The sequence below is a fragment of the Aythya marila genome (genome assembly GCF_965140915.1).
Source record: "Aythya marila genome assembly, chromosome: 2".
Classification (NCBI taxonomy): Eukaryota; Metazoa; Chordata; class Aves; order Anseriformes; family Anatidae; genus Aythya; species Aythya marila.
This window is the reverse complement of record NC_139043.1, coordinates 56,193,490-56,215,831: the sequence shown is the minus strand read 5'-3', so window position 1 is coordinate 56,215,831 and position 22,342 is coordinate 56,193,490. Positions and strand designations below refer to the sequence as shown.

Genomic DNA, 22,342 nt, shown 5'->3' with positions numbered 1-22,342 from the left:
CATCCTTTTGCCTATGGGAAGTCCTGTGTTGTATTGCTCATACTCACCTCTCTCAAGTGCATGCATGCAGCCTGAGACAAAGGCAGGAATAACTAGAGGCCTGTGTGTTGTTGGGAGCTTGTGTGTCATGATCCAAGGAAAAGACAGTGAGGGGTGTCATTGTGGTAGGGTGCGTTACAAATCACCAAATTAGAATAAGAAAGTGGACAACGTTCTCTCTGAAGTACTTCAGAACTTGTCCAGACTGATAGTCTGATTTTCATATAAGACTTTAATCTGTCTTGCACATGCTGGAAGGGCAATATAAATAGGAGACAATCGATCCAGATCTCTGGAGGTTGTCAGGCACTAGATGGGGTGATACTTAGCTGGACCTTCTGCTCAGCAACATGGAGGAATTGTTTGGGGACCTGATTATCACTGACACTCTTCTCTGTTCTGACCATAAAATAATGGAGTTCAAGATCCTAACAGCTTGTTGGCAAAGATTTGTCAGTTAGAACCTGTCTCTACCCAGAAGTCCTTGCCGTGCAACCATGTGCTGCACAACCATGTGTTGACCTCTCTACCCCTCCCCAAGTCTTTCCAGTTAACTGGGAAAATTGAAGAGAAAAACAGAGGGGCCTCCATGCCCTTGACCCTCTCCCCTTCGAGCCGTTGTAGTCACTCATGATATGTTGACAATCTTGATATGTAGACAAGCTATATCCTTGGAACACACATGAACGATCAGCCAGGGGTAATGGTCCAATGGGTGGAAAAACTTTAGCAGTTTTCCTGTAACACCCTGGATCCAAGTGCCAGGTAAGCTCTAAATTTCCAGATTATTCCTGTCACAGGGTGACTGTCTCCCTCTCCCACAGGAGTTTCCAGTAATTCCATCCTTCTTTTCTTCTTCACGTGGATACTTGGTTGATGTTCAGCTCTCTGTGACACCTGCCCCAGGAGGAGGCCACTTTCCTTCCTTCTGCTGAGCACTGTGCCCATAACTTCAGGACAGGAGAAGAAGCCTTATATGCATCTCCACCAGGGACAAATTTTCAGCCCTCCTCTCTCAACCCAATCTTGCAATTCCCGTCCACCACTCCTTTGAGCATGGTCTTGGGCTGTCCTTCCATCCTTGAAATGGAGAGGCTTGGTCTGTCAGCTCCACAGGATCTCTGAAGTGGTCCTGTCAATCTCCTGTGCATCCTCTGAGTGCATGCAGCTTGCTTACCTCCTCTCACAGCTCCTTTACTCAGCACCTCTGTTGGATCCGGTCTGTGAGGGATGAGGGCAGTGCCATCCTCAGACTTGTGGAGAATGATGAGTTACTCCCCAAACATGGTTGCTGCCTCCTCCCTCCTGAGCCCTGGCTGAGCAGAGGCCTCTGAAATGCCAGAGGTGGTTGCATCTGGCATGGATACAGCTGGCATCTGAGATTGTGGCACATTACCACCATCACTGTGCTCACGGGCACCTTTTTTTCCCTTTGCACTAATGACTGGTGTGACAGCAAGGATCTTCTTAGCTGCCTCTATTGCACTTTCAGTATCCTTGTCTGTCTCTGGAAGTTATAATTCACACAGTCTTTTACTAACTAGTATGCTTAGGTACCCTTTTCAAAAAAAAAAAAAAGTTTTTAAAAGAGGCTATTGAGTTTTACTTATAAAAAAGTGAGTTAATGTTTTCTGATTTGAAAAATGGTATTAAGTACAATGCAGTGAAAACTAGAAAAACAAATAGCAAAGTATCAGCATAAATGACAGTGGGGGACTAAAGACACACGAACAAGAAATTATATTAGGGGAATCTCAGTTTTCCATATTTCAGCTATCTGCTTTGTGCAAATCCTGTAGACGAATTTTAAAGAAACAAAATGGTGTTATTCAAAATGTGTTTTAATGAAACCTCCTGTACCAAATACTGTTTTTAGCCAAGTGTATCCATAAGTCCTTACAGAACTTTGGTATTAAACTGAGATCCACAATCAAGCTTATCATAAATTTTACTCCCTTTATTTTACTTAAATATATATATATATTAAAAATCATTTATGTTTTTTCTTATTAAGCAGTTTTATAATGCTTTTCCAGTCATCAAGCATCAAGCATTGTATTTTTCTAACACTCAGAACATGTTTTAATAGGCCAAGTTTATGTTATGTATGTTGATTTTTTTACTAGGGTCATATGAGAGATTAACTTGTTAAATATATGTCTGTCCAGTAGCACTTTCTTTTTCTCTAAATCATACTTCACTCTGATACAACTACTAAAAAAAAATAAAAAATAAAAATAAATAGTTATATAATAATAATAGATTAAAAGGAAAAAAAAATAATGCAGTGAACTGATAAATATTAGATAGCTCTCAGAAGTGATTCTGATTTTCTCAGGTTTAATTAACATGGCTAAGTCAGAACCTGAAGCCATGGCGTAAGAATTCTTTAAACTCCAAATTAACAGCAGCTAATTTTCCTCTTTCTTTCTGTCTGAAAACCTGTACTTAAACATATATTCTAATCATAATACATATAATTACCATATCACACTTCCCATTCTGAAACCATGCATTTTTGACCGTTTAAGACCTTTTTATAGCACAGTAATCATAGGATTCAATTTTTACAGAAGTAGAGATTTTGCTAGTAGTGGTTTATGCTTTAGAAGTTTATAGAATCACAGAATCACAGAATTGTCTAGGTTGGAAGAGACCTCCAAGATCACCTAGTCCAGCCTCTGACCTAACACGAACCAGTCCTCCACTAAACCATATCACTAAGCTCTATATCTAAATGTCTTTTAAAGATCTCCAGGGATGGTGACTCAACCACTTCCCTGGGCAGCCCAGTCCAATAACTAACATCCCTTTCAGTAAAGAAGTTCTTCCTAATATCCAACCTAAAACTCCCCTGGCACAACTTTAACACATTTCCCCTCATCCTGTCACCAGGCACGTGGGAGAATAGACCAATCCCTACCTCTCTACAGCCTCCTTTAATGTACCTATAGAGAGCAATAAGGTTTTCCCTGAGCCTCCTTTTCTCCAGGCTGAACAAGCCCAGCTCCCTCAACTGCTCTTCATAAGACTTGTTCTCCAGACCCCTCACCAGCTTCGTTGCCCTTCTCTGGACTCTCTCAAGCACCTCCATGTCCTTCTTGTAGTGAGGCGCCCAAAACTGGACACAGTACTTGAGGTGCGGCCTCACCAGAGCCGAGTACAGGGGGACAATCACTTCCCTAGACCTGCTGGACACACTGCTTCTTATACAAGCCAGGATGCTGTTGGCCTTTTTGGCCACCTTAGCACACTGCTGGCTCATATTCAGCCGACTATCCACCAATACTCCCAGGTCCTTCTCTGCCAGGCAGCTTTTCAGCTACTCATCTCCCAGCCTGTAGCTCTGCTTGGGGTTGTTGTGCCCCAGGTGCAGGACCCAGCACTTGTTCTTGTTGAACTTCATACAGTTGGCCTCAGCCCATCGGTCCAGCCTATCCAGATCCTCCTGCAGAGCCTTCCTACCCTTGAGCAGGTCAACACATGCACCTAACTTGGTGTCATCTGCAAACTTACTGAGGGTGCACTCTATCCCCTCATCCAGGTCATCAATAAAGATATTAAAGAGGACTGGCCCCAATACCGAGCCCTGGGGGACGCCACTAGTGACCGGCTCCATTCACCACAACTCTTTGGGCCTGGCTATCCAGCCAGTTTTTAACCCATCAAAGCGTATACCAGTCAAAGCCATGAGCTGACAGTTTCTTGAGGAGAATGTTGTGGGGAACTGTGTGAAAGGCCTTACTGAAATCAAGGTAGACCACATCCACAGCCTTTCCCTTATCCACCAAGCGTGTCACTTTATCATAGAAGGAGATCAGATTCGTCAAGCAGGACCTGCCTTTTATAAACCCATGCTGACTGGGCCTGATCACCTGGTTGCCCTGCAAGTGCCGTGTGATGACACTCAAGATAATCTGCTCCATGAGCTTCCCTGGTACTGAGGTCAAACTAACAGGCCTATAGTTCCCTGGGTCTACCCTCTGGCCCTTGTAAATGGGTGTCACGTTTGCTAGCTGCCAGTCAACTGGGACCTCCCCTGATATCCAGGACCGCTGATAAATGACGGAAAGTGGCTTGGCCAGCTCCTCCACCAGTTCTCTCAGTACAAGTTTTTAGTGGATACTCATTTTCTGGGTTTATGCCATCAAGACTGCTTTTACTGTCTTCATTACTGTCTTCATTAGGAAAGGTATCCATGTGGCTGAATATAGAGAAGGATTTTTTTTTCTGTGACTATGTTTTTTTTGTTTGTTTTTTTGATTTTGTTTTTGTTTTTTGTTTTTTTCTCCATAGAAAAGTGAATTGAGAGAACACAGACGTTATGGAGAAATTGTCTTACAGTTGCATAGATGTTCCAGGACAATTTCTCTTGAGCTACAACAGCACTTTCCTATGTAGGATCAGCAAGCGGAAATTGTCTTGAAGTTTGTTATGAATATTTGCTTGGTCCAGCATACAGAAAAAGTTATAAGCTTTATTCAGGAGAGAAGGATGTAATCTTTACAAGAATAGAGCAGTCAGTTTTACAGTGATAGAACTCCAGGTAGTATGTGTATGGCGAAGTAGAAATTAACTTCAACGTAACAGGGTTTTCCATGAAGTTTCAAAGTGATGTTTATTTTCACAGTTGTCTATGTGAGGCAAATGATATGTTACAGTGGCATACAGATAGACAAAGTAAAGCAAACAAAGATATTTTTGTGCTCACTTAAGTCTTTGCTTTCCTGGGCAATGCTTCTGCCAAGTTAGATGATTTGTATCTTGATGCTTCTTTTGTAGATGTGGCTGTGTCTTTATCTACCAGCTACTGCTCTGCACAAACAGTAGTCATTTAGGAACGATCTACAGTCTAGCTGTTTGGGGTGGTTTTTATTGTTTGTTGTTTTCCTTTTGGGCAGGGAGAGTGAGTACACCGAATTAGTCCAGACATGCAAATGTGCTTTTTCTTCTCAGCAGTGCTGTACTCAGCAGTCATGACTGAAAGTGTAGAAAAAATGCATTCAGAACAAGTCAGCTAGTATTTTCATCTATACTCTGGAGAGCATGGAAACTGTGCAGAGAGATTAATTTCAGCTTGGGAAGGCTACTCATTAGAGTATAGTCAATAGTTATCAGTAGTTTACCATAATCTTCAGGCAAATCATCACCCTAAAATGTTGAATTCTGCTGTAGTATAGTACTATATTGAAATTAGCATGTTATTTTGTAAATTAAAATAATGAATAAAACTGTTCTGTACCCATTTTGATGCAACTCTGCATATGATATCAATAAATATTTTGCTATTAGCAAAAACAATGGCATAATGTGAGCTTTTGTCAAAATAAATGCAGTACCTCAGTAGATAATTTTAAAAGTAAAACATATTCTCTTAATAAAGAATAAGAATAAGAGGAAGGATAAGAATCTGTTTGCAATACATGCATTGATCATACTGATAGCAATATATGCCTTGATGGAAAAAATAATTGTTTTGTCAGACCTGTCAAAAGCAGAAAAACCTTCAAAACTCTTGGATCATCTGTATACTTGATTTTAAAAGTCATCAAACAATACCTTCACAGCTCTCTGCTCATGCTTCTTGAAGGAAAATTGGGTGGAGGAAGCACATTTACTAAGACAAATTAAATGAATACCAATAACTTGTATTCATGCATGGCACTGATGATGACAGAGTGCTGTAATACCACAAACAAATTCTATCTCACAGAAGTCTTCGGAAATGATGACTAATAAATGAAGCAAGTGGGAAGAACCCAGTCCTTTATTCAATATTACTGTACTTACATCTGGGCCAGTGGTAGTGCAGCGATGGCACAAATAAGAAAATAGTGTAGCTCCCTCTAGCTGTTTTTTTGTGAAATATAGAAATATAGAAAATATATTTCTATAAAAATATATGAAAAGTGAAAGAGAAAAAAGTGAACAATATTCAGGTTCTGTAGCAGGTCAGGAGCAGAACCTGAATAGGTTTTACGAACATCAATAGCTGCAGGAAAAGTTTGACTATTGGCAGTCATCACAGGAGATGGTCAAAACAAGGTCTGCTAGTTGTATTTGCTGGGCAGGGTATTTCAATTGAGAAGTCCTTGATATGAAAAATGTTTTCTGTGTGAGACATGGACCAAGAGATTAAAAAAAAAAAAAAAAAAAAAAAGTGCTGTAATGAAATAATCATGTGGCTTTTACTTGTTAGTCACAGTAAGCATTTCAAGGCAGTGTTGCTTGCACATCACTGGAACACTGACATACACTAAAACACACTGGCAGAAACTATATTCACTACAGCATCTCACTTGGCAAGTCTCTGCAAGACAGGAGTTTCGGTTTTTATCTTTTAGCATTGAACACTTGTCACTTATCTAAGACTGAATAACAGCATGTAATCATGCTACATGTACAGTCATTTGAGGGGAAAAAATACTAATCAAAATGAGCCAAAATGTCACAATTTAACTTACAGAATTTTAACTTTGTCTTCCATCACTTTACGGACTGCACTAATGGGAATAGAACCATTTAGCTGACCATAAAATGTTCAGCCATCTCATCGCTATTGGAAATGGTATAGATCAGGTGTATACCTTAATTCCTTTTTCTCTGACTGTCATCTCTACAAAGGAGAAATAACAACGCTTACAAGGAACTACCAGTGATGTAGTAATGAGCTTGAATCTAGGTTTCAAAGTGCTGTAAATGCTATTCAACCACAGTCAGTAAAACTTCCTTAGTTACAGCAGCTCCTGATCTGATTGTTAGTAAAATCTTGGATAAGAATATGTTAATCAGGGCTTATTTGCCTAGGAAGGGCACTGCAGTAGGAATGTCTACTATCCATTAGCTGTACCCTTGCTAGTTCTTGCCAGGGATATGGCCTGAGTTGTTAGGAAAACCCCAGTGCTGCAGTGCATAAACATGCGATGAAAGATTTGCGTCCTCTTGCTTGAAAAGGGGTTGTGAGGAAAGGGAGATTTTTGTACTCTCTTCCTTGTCTCTTGTATGCCACTGTGGTTATTTTGTATGCAAGTGGTTTGCATGGCAGGTGCAGTGATCCATTGCCATGCCTCAACTTTCTGTCTGGAAAACAAGAAAATACCTCATGGAGAATAAGCTGCTTGATGCCTTGAATACAGATGATGTGCACAGCATATTTAAATCTTGTACAAGTTTTGTTTAAGATTCCATTAGGATGCAATTGTGAATGAACTTCTTTTTGCATATGTAATTAGAAAGCAGAACAGATGGGAAAGGCATAGTTTAAAGTGATGTGTTCATTAAAATAACCGAAGCTGCTCAGTGTTTGTTCCCCAACAGTGGATTCATGATATAAGACTCCTCAGGCTTATGATTTTTACCCCTTTTTGAGTCTGACAACTGTGAATGACAACTATGAGATCTCTTTTGCATCATTTTCATTGTTAGATATCAATACTGTTCCTTAGGGCAGACTGATCACTCATATGTGGTTTGTGCTCAGTTAAGATATACTAGGAAGCAGTGAGTATTAAGAAGCAGACACTACATCAAGGGATTTATTTTAATTGCATTTACTGTAAGAAAGATCTTTCGGGATTAAAAAAAAAAAAAGTGATTTTAATGTTCTTTTAAAAAAAGAACTTTGTGGACTGTATCCAGATAAATACTGTTATCCCTTGGCTTATTTTTGCTCTTAACTTTCAGGTTTTAAAATGAAAATTAAACAATTTTAAGAAATATAATAAGGAATATTTTTCTCCTTGACTATTTTTTAGGGGAGGGAAAGATTTTTAATATCAGTCTGCCAAAAACATCTGCTGATGTGAATTACTAATTCAAATATCCCCCTCCCCCCCCCCAGTAAATTAATTAATTAATTAATTAATAAGGTTACATACTTTATCAGAGAGTGTTAGCCGCACCAAGGGAAGAGACTGGTAACTGCTACCAAAAATCAGTAGAAATATTTCCGACAAATAGTAAAGTATACTTCATAGGCTGGTGTGCTATGTCAGGCTTTCAGAAGTGAAGATTAAAGCTGACACTGACCTCTCTGTAAACTTACAACTTTCTACTGTTATGATGGAAGGATAATTGGGGGAATTAATATTGGATCGTTCTAACCTTCAGTTGCCCCTGCAAATGAATTTCATCAGATATGTTTTATAGGAAATTTAGAGCTTGAAAGCTTATTTGAGCCCAATTCTTGTTGCAATTCTGGTAAGTTACTTTTGAAATTACTATGGTGAATTAGATCAAACTTGGCTCTAATATGCCATTTTTTAGTAAATAGGGTCTGATTTGGGGTAAATTCTAATAATGAATTCTAGAGATGTAGAAATCTATTTGTTGTAATTTCTGTCTTGTTTCTTGTTTTCCATGATACTTTTCTGTTTGTTTGGTTGGTTGTTTGCTTTTCAGAATAAATATAGGTAATTTAAAATAGAGGTTGTCTATAATTTTCTCAGTATTTGCTGCTTTCTAAATGTCAACATAGGTATCTTCCAAAGCAGAATGCTCATTATTTGCAACATTATCAGGGTTGTTTATGTCCTTGTTTGCAATTCCATCACTGTTGTTTTGTGCTGGAAAGGAGAACATATTAAAAACATTTAATTTCTAACTTGAAAAGAGGGATTGGATTGCAAATCCAAATTTAGCTACACAACTTCTGTATTTAGATTTCTAAGTGTTACAAGACCCGCTAAATGCTGTAATGCTATTTGCTATGTGTAAAGTGAAATGTTTCATTAGATAAAAATTTATCTAATAATAGATAAATATTTAGACAATATTATCTATTAATATAATAATATATTATATTAATATAATATACTACTAATATGTAGACAATATTTATCTAAAATGATAAAATGACAAACCAAAAGTGGAAAGTGTCATTTATATCCTGCTTAAACATAAAGTTGACTAAATCTGCAGGTAGATTCATATAGTTTTTAAGTTTTTTATATATTTTTTTATATTGTTTTTATTGTAGAAAAAGACTGTCCATATTTTCTCCGAAATGCAGTGAATGAATGATATCAGTACTTCAAAGTTTTCCTTTTTCTCTTGATTTATCCTTTATAGAAGAATGGCAGACAGTGTCATAGGAAGGAAAATAGCAATTGACAATATTATATTGGCCTAGAAAGTGTTATTTCTCATTGGAAGATTAGTCTGTGTTTTTCCCTTACAAGTAAGCAGATTCAAACTCAAAGAATGTTTCAGAATGTTTAATATTTTATAATTATTAAAAAGACATATCTTTGATTTCCTTGCTGAAAAGCCATAGAAGTTTTCTAAGATTACGTAAAGTAAACCTTGGAATTACAACTACCACAAATCCTAAATCTTTGATCTATACTTTTTTCATATCTTGTTTTCTAGTCAAATTTCTTATTAAGGATCTTTTCCTTTTTGCACTTATATCATTGAAGCCTTCTATTATTGATTTAAAAAAAAAAAAAAAAAAAGTAGAAAACTAGACTTACTGCAATACTGATATTATATTGTGATTTGAAATAGGGAATGATAAACAAGTGCAACTGAAACAAGAGTGGGTTCTTCTAGGGAAAATTAATCTTTCCAGTTTTGGCCATGAGTGAAGATGGAAGTGCCAAGATACCACAAGAAAAAAGATTTCTAACTGAAATGGATCAGACAGAGAGTTTCAAATAACATCAGTGTCCATTCTTATAGATCTTGAAGCTCAGTAGGATATGACAGTTGAGATAAAATTTTAAATCTGTAAGCCTCCCTTGAATTTGATAGTTACTGATAATTTATCATGGGGAAATATGAAGGTAAGGTTAACTCATCATGTAGCTTTTCTTAGTGTGCAGTAAATGGGAGCTAGCTCACTCAGATTTGAATAGGGAGTTGAAATGTATAATTAATTAAAGGAAAGAAATTATACAATGATGTTAGTCATAAAATTTTACAAAAATAGACCCACATTGAGTTGAATACTTTATTTATATATGCTCTATTTTGACACATGCTATATGTCTAAATGACACATGCAAAATATAGCATGTGTCATTTAGAGAGAGGCTATGTTCATGTTGTTTTCATATCCACAGAATGAACTCGTGGAATAAAATCCAATAAAAACATGAAAGCCATTGGGGTTTTCATCATTAAATATTTTAAAACCTTGAGCTTTACCTCTTGTTTTAAAGATGTTAGTTATTTTTTAGTAATTGTCTATAAATGAGGAAAAAATATGAAAAGATTCAAGTTATACAAGTTCTTAACATTCTGAATATAGTTGTATGCATCTTCTGTATCGCTGAATATGTTTTTCAGTAATAGGCTCATTGCACATTGGTCAGTCTGCAGTAGGAGCAGATCAAATGACTTTCTGTAGCATTTTTGAAATAAAACGTAAGAAAATTTTTCATAGCCTTTTTTATCCACAGGCATGCACTAGCTGGCTTTGCTACTTAAGACTTACGCTTTTCTGTGCATGGAAGTTTCTTGGATGCATAAAGATATGTGGACCACTTACATTGAACGTATAGTTCTCTGATACCTGATCTCGAAGGGTCATATACAGTCATTCTTGTTCAAGTCAAAATTAGTTGCCCTGTTTATGATGTAGAGTGCTATACGGTATAAATAATAGTATTCAGTGACTCTCAGTTAATGTCACTCAGTCAGTTATTTTTGCCACTGAATGAGTGAATGTGTTTAATCACATGAAATTCTGAAATACCATAAAAATAAAAATAGGAAAAATTATTGTCTGTATTTTCATTTATTGCAACTCTACTACCAAAGAACCTGATATGTGCTCCTTGCCTATTTAATGAAAGTAAACTCTGTTATATGAATGTTTTGTGACTTTAAAATAATTTGTAATTCTCATATGTTTCTAATTCATAATTCACATTGATGTCACAGTATTTAGTAGCTTTTTGCATTAAAGGCAATACAGAAGGTAAAATGGAGTATCATATCATAAAACGAATGTCTTTTTTTTCCACCATAATAAAAAGAAAGAACATTGTATAATTCAGAATATAACCAAAAAGCATTAAAAATAAGGAGTTTACACCAAGTTATGAAGATTAATACTGTGAATAGCATTTATTCAACAAATTTATTTTACTATTGCAGTTTTGGTGCAAGGTAACTCTCACTGAAAATTGAAAAACATGCTGGTTATTTGAGTAATTCCTGAAAGATAGTTCATTATTCTGTCATAATATATGGGCTATAAAAATAAATGTATTTCTAAAATAATGTGATATTATGAAAATCAGGTTTGATCTCCAAATTCAGTACTCCTTTTTAAATAAAAGTATGTTAAATATTTTATTTGTCAGACACTCCTCTGTTCTGTGTCCAGTATCAGGTTGGTTCCTTTCATTCCAGTGAGGAAGCTATTTTTATTCAGCAAAATATTTAATGATAGGATGAGCAGTAAGTATGTGCACATTTCTGGGGATGTGAGATTTTTATGGTTGATGCATCTGATTAGATTGAGTGGAGAAAAAAAGTGTATTTGAAATCCTTTGATGAATTCAGTGCCTATGCAAAGTTCTCACAGGGGGTAGTATTTTATATAATCCAGCTTTCTTGTAACTTATTCTAGAGCACACAACTGAAAAAGGAACAGGTACCTTTATTAATCCTTGAATCAATAGAGGTTACACATAGCACAAACCAAATGAAGAAAGTAATCGGCTCCCCAGGTTACACAGCTTGATGAATCAAACAGGAAGAGAAAGCTTTTAACTGATTCCTGCAAAGTATTTCCAGTGATGACCATTCCCTTCACAGGCAAGCTTGGCCAAGCAAGGGATATTGTTTGCTTCTCTCTGTAATATTGACCAAAAGTCTTGTCTCTCACTTATTAGCAATGGTTATAACATAATCTATCTTGAAATACTAATGTTTCCGTCTCTTTTCACATCATAGGTGTGGTTATTGCATCATATATCCCTTAACTTTCATTAGGCATGATGTGAAGAAAAGTTTTTTGCTTCTTCTTAGATATACATATATAAATATATATTAAAAAAAAAAAAAGGAAAAAAAAAAGGAAATTTAATGTTAGACCAAATTTTCAAAACTTTTCAATGGATTCATAGGTGAATACTTTCTGAAACCTAGTTATAGTTTACAAAGCATGTTTTACAAAGTTTACAAAGGTTTTTCAGTTGCAGAGAAAAATCTCATCTTACTAATATAAATATATTGAAGAAATAATTACACAGAATCACAGAATAGTTGAGGTTGGAAGGGACCTCTGGAGATTGTTTAGTCCAACACCCCTGCCAAGCAGGGTCACCTAGAGCAAAGGATTGCATCCAGGCAGGGTTTGAATGTCTCCGGAGGAGGAGACTGCTCAGCCTCTCTGGGAAATTATATTGTATTGCTTTATAGTTTTAACAGTCTAATTATAGCTACACATTTTTTTTTTTTCCTTCTCTCTCTCTTAAGGTTGCATATCAAAATCAAAATTCAAAAAGTTTGAATGTAAATCTATATAACAAAATCTCTTGCATACATAAAACAGCATATGAAACATGTAGCCCATTTTAGCCTCCTTACAGTTACAGTATGTCATCCAGTTTCAACAGTTACGTTGTTGAAGGACATTTTATAGATGGATTCATCAGTTCTGTCACAAATTTTGAAAGCTGGTATTTGTACCTTATAATGGAAAACTTGGAAAGTTTATCTTTGGATCTTATTTTCTGGAGCAATCAATGGGCTATTTTTCAGAGGTACGGGATGCAAATCTGATCATTTGCATGCCATCACTCTAAGATACGTAAATTGGGTGGAAGTGTTGGAATTGTCAGGGAATATTTCTGGGAAATAATTATTTCTAGTACAGGGACAAAAAATCTATTTTAAATCTTAAAAAATAAAAATAAAAATAAAAAACGTTCATTAGTACTCCACTTTATTTACAATGAAAGGCAACTTATGACATCAAATGATCCTATTAATACCACAACTTTAAAATGTCCTATGACCTGCAAATATTAACAGCTGTAGCAGCTGAATGTTTTAGAAATGCCTGAGATTGAAGCAATGCTGCCGCCTAATGATGGGAGTATATAAACCTGTATAACAAGAGTTCATTGCTTGATGATAAGGCTAGGTTTGTGTTGTCAACTGATATCTGTAAGTGAAATTAAAAGCAATTAAAATCACCTCATAGACTAGCCTACAGTATGCCTGGCCACCTATTTGGTTCAAAATTAAAAGCAAAAAAAAATACCACAATCTCTACAAGTTTAATGTTTTTGTTTTCTGTCTTAATGTCCACTATGACTATAAAGAGAATGATTCTCCAGTTTTTCTCAGTATTTCATTTTATTTTTGTAATTTCACCTGTTCCCTAATTTTTATGACTATGGTAAATATTTCTTTATAATTTCACTCTTAGAATTTTTATAATTTTTGGTATCCAATTATGATTTCTCCCTTGACATTCTTTACTTCAGAAGAATAAGAAATTACATTAATGTCATAATATTACATTTGTCTCTGCATCATTGTCCATCTTTACTTACAACTATGTGATGTAGTCTAGTAGCTGAGAAGAATGTTAACAGAATTACTATCAAATTAATTCACAGACCCATAAAAAGCAATAACATTTATGTGAGGCATCTGTCAATGTTATCTGTGACAGCCTGCATACCCATCAGATCAAAACTGGATCCAGCCCTGCAATACCTGCTCCTATTTCAATTCTATTTAAGATATTTCAGTCTGTACACTGTAGCAAAACATAGGGAAGCAAAAGGCTGGATATTGTTTCATTCTATTTTATCTGTATTATCTCTTTAATATGAAATGCTACTGAAAGTGTTTATGAAGCCAAGAGATTGTTACTGATTTGTGTCAACTGACTCTGAAAAAGAATTTCATGGCAAATTGATCAACCTTTGAACAATTATAATTTGGCAAAAACTAATAAATTGTAATTAAAGCATTGTAAAGACATTCCAGGCAGCCCATTAAATCACTATAATTACATCATAAAATGATTAAGGCAACAGAGTTAATGCATTTGAATCCTATACTAAACATGCATTAAAAAATATAATCATATTTCTTTTGTATCTTTATTCCTCTCAGCTGGGCTGTCTTCTAGCAATCAACGTCTTCACTATGTGTTCACTTCAAAGCAAGTGTTCGAGATCTACATCTCTTTTCTGTTTCAACCCAACAGGTGCAGGAGGTTGGTCTCCATCAGACAGTGATCATTATCAGTGGCTGCAGGTGGATTTTGGGAATAGGAAGCAGATCACTGCTATCGCAACTCAAGGCAGGTATAGCAGTTCTGACTGGGTCACTCAGTATCGGATGCTCTATAGTGATACGGGGAGAAACTGGAAACCATATCACCAGGATGGAAATATCTGGGTAAGTCTTTAGTGTACAATGCAAGTGTATGCTGCAATGATGTTGACTGATTGCATTTTTAGGAACTGTGCACCTATTATAACTTGTTAGTGTTGTATTTTTGAGGACAGAGTGGAGATTAGCTCAAAGCATGATAATTTATGTTGTAGCTGCTCATAGGATTCCTATCTACTGTACAAAGTTTACTTGAGCTGAAGGCAGTTATCAAAACACGCACAGTAATTTATTTATTTATTTAATTTTGGTAAATGGCATTCCACAACTGGTCTCCTCTTTTTTCTCTTCCCTTTTTTATGCTGTTTCCTTTTGCTAATTTTACAGAGTAAATATGAGATACAAAAATAACTTTGAAACTTCTGCTCTCGTACATATTATTTTGGAAGGTAACTTATTTTTAATGTTTGTATATGCTTGGGAATGATGTTTTAACATATATATTGTTTTCTATATTGATGTTACAGGGATTTTTATGCTATAATAACTTCAGAAAAAGTATATAGTTTAGTTTGTTTTTTTTATTTTTTTTTCCATGGTTAAGCTGCTAATTTCATTCTTAATGAAACCAGTAGTTTTCCGTTTTTCTGGGGGGGGGGGGGAAAACAACAAACAGCAACAACAAAAAAACTATAACTTAAAATGTCTGTTCCTAGTTCTTTCAGATAGTTTTTGTTTTTCAAAAGTATACTTAGAGAACAGCAAAATAGTATAATTCTTTCTGAAAACAAATTAAATAAATTAGCTATTTTACGTCATCAGAGAAGTACTGTCAAATCAGAAAAGACTGAATGTTGCTGTGGCTTAGATTTATATTGGTTGTGTGTTTTTTATTATGGTTTATTATTAAAAATGAACATCAAATACTGAGCATAAGGTGAATGGCTTTATCTGTATAACAGAATCCTGCTTCATATGTGGAGTACATACAGGCAGCCATCTTTTATTAGAGTATTGATTTACTGAAAAAAAAAAAAAAAAACCTCCTCTGTGTGGCACACAAGTTTCTGAAAGAAAAATAATGGGGGGGGGGTAAGGAAGGAGGAGTAGGAGCAAAGAGAAAAACATCAGGTGCTGCTTTAGACTCTTCAGGAACAGGTTATGTGGATCTTGCTCATCTAGGGAGGGGAGGAAACAAAGCTCATGCTTAAACTTGATGAATAGAAAACATCTCTCTTTCAACCCCTTTATGTAAGTAAAAATGCTTGTAGCCTTTAGTGTTTGTATTATCTTAGTAGTTCTTGAATAAAGCTTTTCTACATCTATTAAAATCATGAAGAATTTCACTCAGGAGAATGCAAAAGAGGCCTATGCAGCTGGCTAAGTCAACAATATATAAAGCAGGACAGTTATGCTGAGGAAAAGTCTGTTCTTAATACCTTCAAGAGAAAATCTTTCAGCAATACAGGATTTGGGTGATTTAGTCACAGCTGTGACAGTTTCCAAAGCAGCCCCCATTTCTAAGGGCTTTATAGGAAGTCTTTATTCTTGTATTGTCTCTTAATATGGAAATATTGAAAGCTTTTCCATGAGAAAATGGTTCATTTTGCTATTGAATAATAATTACAGATGTCTAGTGAATTCAGATGGAAAACTGATGGTGTGTTACAAGCCATCAATATGACTTGCAAAAGTGTGTGGTGAGTTCTGCAGAAATCTGCTACTCCTATTTGAAATGCTATATCATGTGGTTATATTTTGCGAGCCTGTTGCTGCTGTTTGTGTCCTGCAATTTTAGCCCTATTCTAGGAAGACAGATGATCCTAGCTTTCTTTTTAAGAATACAGCTGAACTACTATCAGAAGAAAATAAAAAAAAATAAAAAATAAAAAATAAATAAAAAAAAAAAAAACACTGAGGTCTTGACTCTAATTTTTCTAAACAAAATTTTTCCTATTCTTAAATAGTGTTCCTCTGATTAGCCTTTTACAATAGTGTGATTATTAATAGCTTCAAAAACGGTGTAGGTGCCTCTGAGCCCAAAGCAATACTGCTGAACAATTGTAGTAGTGTTATGAGACAAATTTGCCTGTTGTGGAAATAAGGTGGTGAAGAAATTCCCATTGCATCTTCCTTATAGTGTAATTTTGTACAAGCAGTGTGAGGGCCAGATCAAACCACATAAGCAAAGTATTCAGCATACTTAAACACATGAAGTTATATTCTTCCTGACTGAGGTGACTGTGATGATCCCAAAATTTTAAGATACATTTAGAATCCTTTTAAGTAATAATTAGTCTTTCAGATTCGTACCTTTTAGAATTCTTATCTGCAAGAAAAAGGTACTATATAGCCTTTCATTTAATGTCTGCATTTAATGTCTGTCTTCTATCAGCCCTATGCACAAGTGTTGTTGCTTCCTGATAGTAGTAAATTTAAAATTAAAGGGAAAAAATGAAAATAGAAGTGTAGAGTTCAACAACTCTTAATACTGAAAGTTATGATATCAAATGACAGAGACAGATGATAAATTATGGAAAGTAGAAATAAAAAATAGACTGCTAGGTAAGTTGGAGAGAGAACAAAGGCGAGGTAATTTCCAGCAAAGATATAGGTAAGAACAAAGTGTGATAATCTGCATAAAATGCTGAAGTGATCCCCTTCTGTATGCATTAGTCATGGAAAGAAGGAGGAGGGGGGGAAAAAAAAAAAACAAAAAAAAACCACTATAATTATCCCCTAAGTAGGAGAGAAATCAAAAGTCTCTCAGGAAGTCTGTGATGGGGAAAGTGCTTTCAAGGTGAATTTAGAGTAAGTTTCCCATTTCTGTGAAATAGATTTTTCTGACCCCACCCCTCCTGGGCTTTCAGATATTTTCAATTTCCATGAATTTTAATAAGATGAGTGAGTATGCCCTCTTTCCATAGCAACTAGAGGATTTTGATCACCTCTCTTCACTCTTGTAGTCTGAGATTCGAATTCTGGTAGGTCATGAGGCTTCCCTACATATGTTAATCCCCCTGACGTGTTTCATGTTCACAGAACTTCTGTCTTGGTATAGATGCTTATTTTGTCTACATCAAGCCATTGAGCTGTTTGTCTAGAGAAGGAATCACAGATAAGAAACAGAAACCATATTATACATAGAATCCTAACTTAGTGTGATGTATTTACATCTATATCTAAGCATAATGCAAATATGCCCTACAGGTATAGTAACTAAATGCTTATGAAAGTCTTATGAAAGCAGTGAGACTGAAAATACAAACACTAGTGACAGAGCTGAACATCTCTAAGAAAAATCATTTCCTACACGAAACTGGAAGATCTTTGGTACAATTGGAGAGGCATTATGAGTATCTTTTAAAATCCAATCATTCTGGTAGAACTCATCATCAGTTCTCACCAGTCTCACTTTCTTATTCCTGGAGTTATCAAATTCAGGAGAATAAAGGAGAAACTGCTTACTGTAACGATGATTACAAACAAACAAAAATAAACTGATGGGAAAGGTGGAATGCAGACCCGTTGCATGTAGCCTCTTAATTATATTCTGCAGTGGACTGTATCTTAAGCCTCAGTGACTATCAGTGGAGTTGCAAAGATCTAATTGAAAGCATGTTTTGACTTTTAACAGAAAACTTAGCCTTGGACCAAATAGCTGCTGCTTGAATTGAAAGTAATTCTGTTTTATTGTTTTCTTTCTTTTTTTTTCTTTTCTTTAAATACCCAAACTAAGAATATCCAAACTAAGTAATCTGGTAACCACTAACCATTTATTTAAACGTTTATACCCTATGCAAATTCAGTTTAATTACACAATGTACATTATGCATAAATCTGCTTTTGTAGTGTTTGAATCACTGAAAAGATACTTTTGGTGCAAGTGCTGGATTGTCCACCTGGGAAGGGACAGCCTTGGCTGTATGTACAGACTGCCTCATGAGAGGCTGGGGAGCAACCCTGCAGAAAGGGATCTGGGAATTTTAGTAAACAGCAAGTTGAACATGAGTCAGCAGTGTGTCCTGGCAGACAAAATGTCTGACTGGATTCTGGGGTGCATCAGGCTCAGCATTGCTAGCAAGTCAAGGGGTTCCACTGTGTGCTGGTGCAGCCTCACCTTGTGTACTCAGTGTGGTTTTGGGTTCCACAGTACAAAAAGAACATAAAACTAGTAGAGAGACTCTCTAAAGGAATGCAACAAAGATGGTGAAAGGTCTAGAGGGCAAAACTTATGAGGAGTGACTGATGTTACTTGGTCTGTTCAGCTTAGAGAGGAGACTGAGAGGAGAGCTCATGGTGGCCTGCAGCTTCCTCACAAGGGAGATTGCAGGGGGCAGTTCTGGTCTCTTCTCTCTGGTGACCAGCGATAGGACCTGAAGGAATGACATAGGGCTGTGACAGGGGATGTTCAGGTTGGATATCAGGAAAAGGTTCTTCGCTGAGAGGGTGGTTGGGCACTGGAACAGGCTCCCCAGGGCAGTGGTCACAGCGCTGAGCCTGCCAGAGTTCAAGAAGCATTTGGACAATGCTCTCAGACACATGGTCTGCTTTTTGGGTGGTCCTGTGCATAGCTAGGAGTTGTATACTCAATGATCCTTGTGGGTCCCTTTCAACTTGTGATATTCTATTGCCTTGTTTCCTTTGTTTGCTTTTGAGAAAGGAATTTAAAATATCAATTTACCTACTGTCTTTAAAGACTTTACTGACTTTAAAGACTTTAAAAGTGTTCATTCAGTTCCTTTTTAGTTGAAAATAATCAAAAGACTAGTATGTTAACTGTAAAGTGTGACTTGCATTTCTCTGGGCATCAAGAAGTCACCTACTGTTTGAGAAATGCAGTCTTTTCATATACATGGTTCCTCTTGATATTAAAGGAAGTTGGTACAGCACATGGATTTAGCTTGCATAAGAAAATGTTTTCATCTCCTGAGAATATCCAAAATTAATTGTGAAAGGAAGCACAAGTGAGTTGGAGAACTAACTCTATAGCTGCAAGAGACTTCAGATATTTAATATATCTGCGGACAGAGCTAAAGAACTATTTCATAACTACATAGGTACAAGGTGTTCCTCTGTAGCTCTACATAGCCGGGGTTATATCTGGTCAATGTTTCTGCTCACTTTGACATGCTAATTCTGGTTAGATTATTCAGAGAAAAATCTGCAAGCCTTATCACATTCTCAGTTCCCTTCACCTGCTTTACAGAACATCATTTATAGCTAAGCTAACCAAGGACTTGCTGCATGTGTCTGGTAATATAAAAGATTTGTGTATAGCAACTAAAACTGGAAGAATAAATTCTAGAATCCACCCATTTTATTAGGATATATAAGAATTACTTACTTTTCAGAAACTGCCACTGCTTTTCCCGTGAAATCCAACTTATTTCCATGATCTTAAACTAAAAAAATGTTATTGAAGAAAGTTACAAAAGAGTTTGCTGCTTGCTACTGCCATCCTTTTGTTTACTTCATAAGATCTTGAGTGGAAGCTTACGTCACAGAAATATTTCCTAGATTAATAGTTTTATAGTCTTTTTCTTCTTACGAACTTCTATTGAATTACATTAAGCCATTTATATTTCATTATGACTTGAATTATAGGAGTATTTTAGAAATATGAAATGTGATTAGAATTATCTATATGACTTGGTGTTTGTTGCTGGGCTGCTACTAGAATATCAGATTCTGTGCAGACCTATTAAATGTGGTAAAGTGGTTAGATATAAACACTAGTCAAAACTTTATACTAATATGGCAAGACCCCGAAGTCATTTGGGAATGTTGTGAATTTACTGCTGCCTTCTATTTAAGGATGCCCTGACCTATTGTGTCTGGAAGGATTTTTATGTCTGATATCTTGCTGTCTCCATTGCAATACCAGCAAGTGACCAATGTCACTTTTACGGGCTCTTAATTCTCTCTGGGTGTTTTATTACCAGAAACACCTCTTTCAAAATTTTCTTTCACATGGTAAGTCTTATTTTTCTTCTGGAATATCCTGTGTGCATTTCCTTAATTTTATTAGGCTTTAACTTACCCTGTTTTTATGGCTCTGAGTCCTTGTTTTCCATGCCTTTATTTTACAAGGGTTGTTCTATTCACTTACAACAGCCAATATCACCTATATGGCATATGGAGTTGTAACTCCTACTGAAGTCAACATGGCTTAGCACTTGTTACAGGTTGCTAATCTATACGTTGAAGTCTAATGACTTGAAGGAGTATCAATACAGGAAAATACTTCCTTTGCTGTAAATAAGCTAAACTCTTAGAAATGTGATATAATAGTCACTAACAAAAAAAAAATAAAAATCAAAATACATCATAAAATAAAGCATTGAGGGGGCATATTTAGAAATTGAAGGCGGTTGCTGACAAAGAGTTTTTGAAACCCTAAAGAAAAGAACTTTACAGATAAACATCTGTGCTAATCTGAAGAAGCCTGTTTGCTAATCTCTTTTTCCCTGTGTGGAATCTGTCAAAGAAAATTGTATAACTTTTTTTCAACATGTTTAGAGACACCTGGGGTTATTTATTTATGGGAATATATTTAACACCAAATGCTTTCACAGCCATAGTCTATAGCTGTGTTAACATGACAGAAGGTCTAATGACCTTTATTGGAATATTAACACTAACACCAAATCAGTGTAAATGTTTATGCTAGATCAAAATCTGGACCTCCCAGGGGTGTGAGGGGAGAGTACAGAAAAGGTAATTACAGTCCCTAGCTAACACTGTATTTCACATACATTATAACTGGATTATAAGACCTTCTAAACATGCTTTTAGGTTAGAGTCCTTAAAATTTCATGTTTTGTGCAGGAAGAAAAACTTTTTATTTTTAGCAGAAATATGGGTTAATGTGGTTGTCTTTAATTTTAATAACTTTTTTTAACAGGAAAGATATACCAACATTTTGGATGTGGACTTGATCAGAGGGAATGCATGGTTTTTTACTCATCCTGCTTATGAGAGAGAGATTAAATAATTATGTTATTTCCAAAGGTGTGAGCAGAACTATTTTAATCTATCACAGAGTATGCCAAGTGGACAGAAGACAAAACTTATCTTGGTGTCTGAACCCTCTCTTCAGTCTGTACAGGCTATTAAATAGAAAGCAGAGTTGAATAAAAGTGGTTTTCACAGTAGTCTACTAGAGCTATTCCATGCTAAAGGATAATTTTCTAATCTGTTGTTCTTAGTCTGAGGACCACTTGTCTGCTTGTGTTAAACTGTCAAATTTTAAACAGCAATATCTAAATCAGTTGTTGTTTTTTTTTTTTTTTTTTAGCTCCCAGATGGCTTAGTATTCAAATACCTTAGTGTCATCATGATATAATGAATACGTTGTGCAGGTCCTTAAGTATGTGAACAAGAATGCATTATGTACTTAATAAGCTCAGCAATGACAATAGTTGTACTTATGGCTGAATGTCACCGCCTTTCAGCTAACAAATATAAGGTGCAGGCTATCCTGAGACCCCACAAGAAACCGTGAATGCTTGCTTAAGTGATGGAACCGAAGCTGAATTTTCAGTTTTATAAACTTGTACAGGTTTTCTATAGACATACATTTGATTTTGTCTGCTTAATGACACCCCTGATCTTTTACTGTTGATATTCATTTTATACTTGAATCATATATTGAATGACAAGTAGGCCTAGCGTAATGTAGTCAGTCTTCAAAAGCTATCTGGACGTAGTCCAGACTACTCTAGGTGTCTCTGAGCAGCAGGATTGGGCTAGGTGACCTACAGAGGTCCCTTTCAACCTTAACCATTCTGGGATATTTCATCTGGTAAAAGTAACTAAAAACTTAAAGGTATGCTTTAGAAATAGAAGTTCTAATGATTGTCACAGACTTAAAGCATCTTAAATTATCGTCATTATTTAAGTTGAATCAGAAAATGTGACATTCGAAAGCATGAGTCTTATTCGTCATTAGGTTGTATTCTTCTTTAAAATACTTCTGCAATGTACTTGG

General features: G+C 35.9%; 1 protein-coding gene across 1 annotated transcript in view; it reads left to right on the top strand.

The window, feature by feature from the left end:
- CNTNAP2 (contactin associated protein 2) overlaps positions 1 to 22,342 on the top strand; it is a gene marked incomplete at both ends in the record, with an annotated part of 1,134,939 nt that overhangs the window by 344,645 nt on the left and 767,952 nt on the right. The window contains one exon of the mRNA XM_082753539.1: positions 14,222 to 14,415. Coding sequence (XP_082609665.1) covers positions 14,222 to 14,415 — 194 coding nt within the window. The remainder of the gene's footprint in view (positions 1 to 14,221; positions 14,416 to 22,342) is intronic.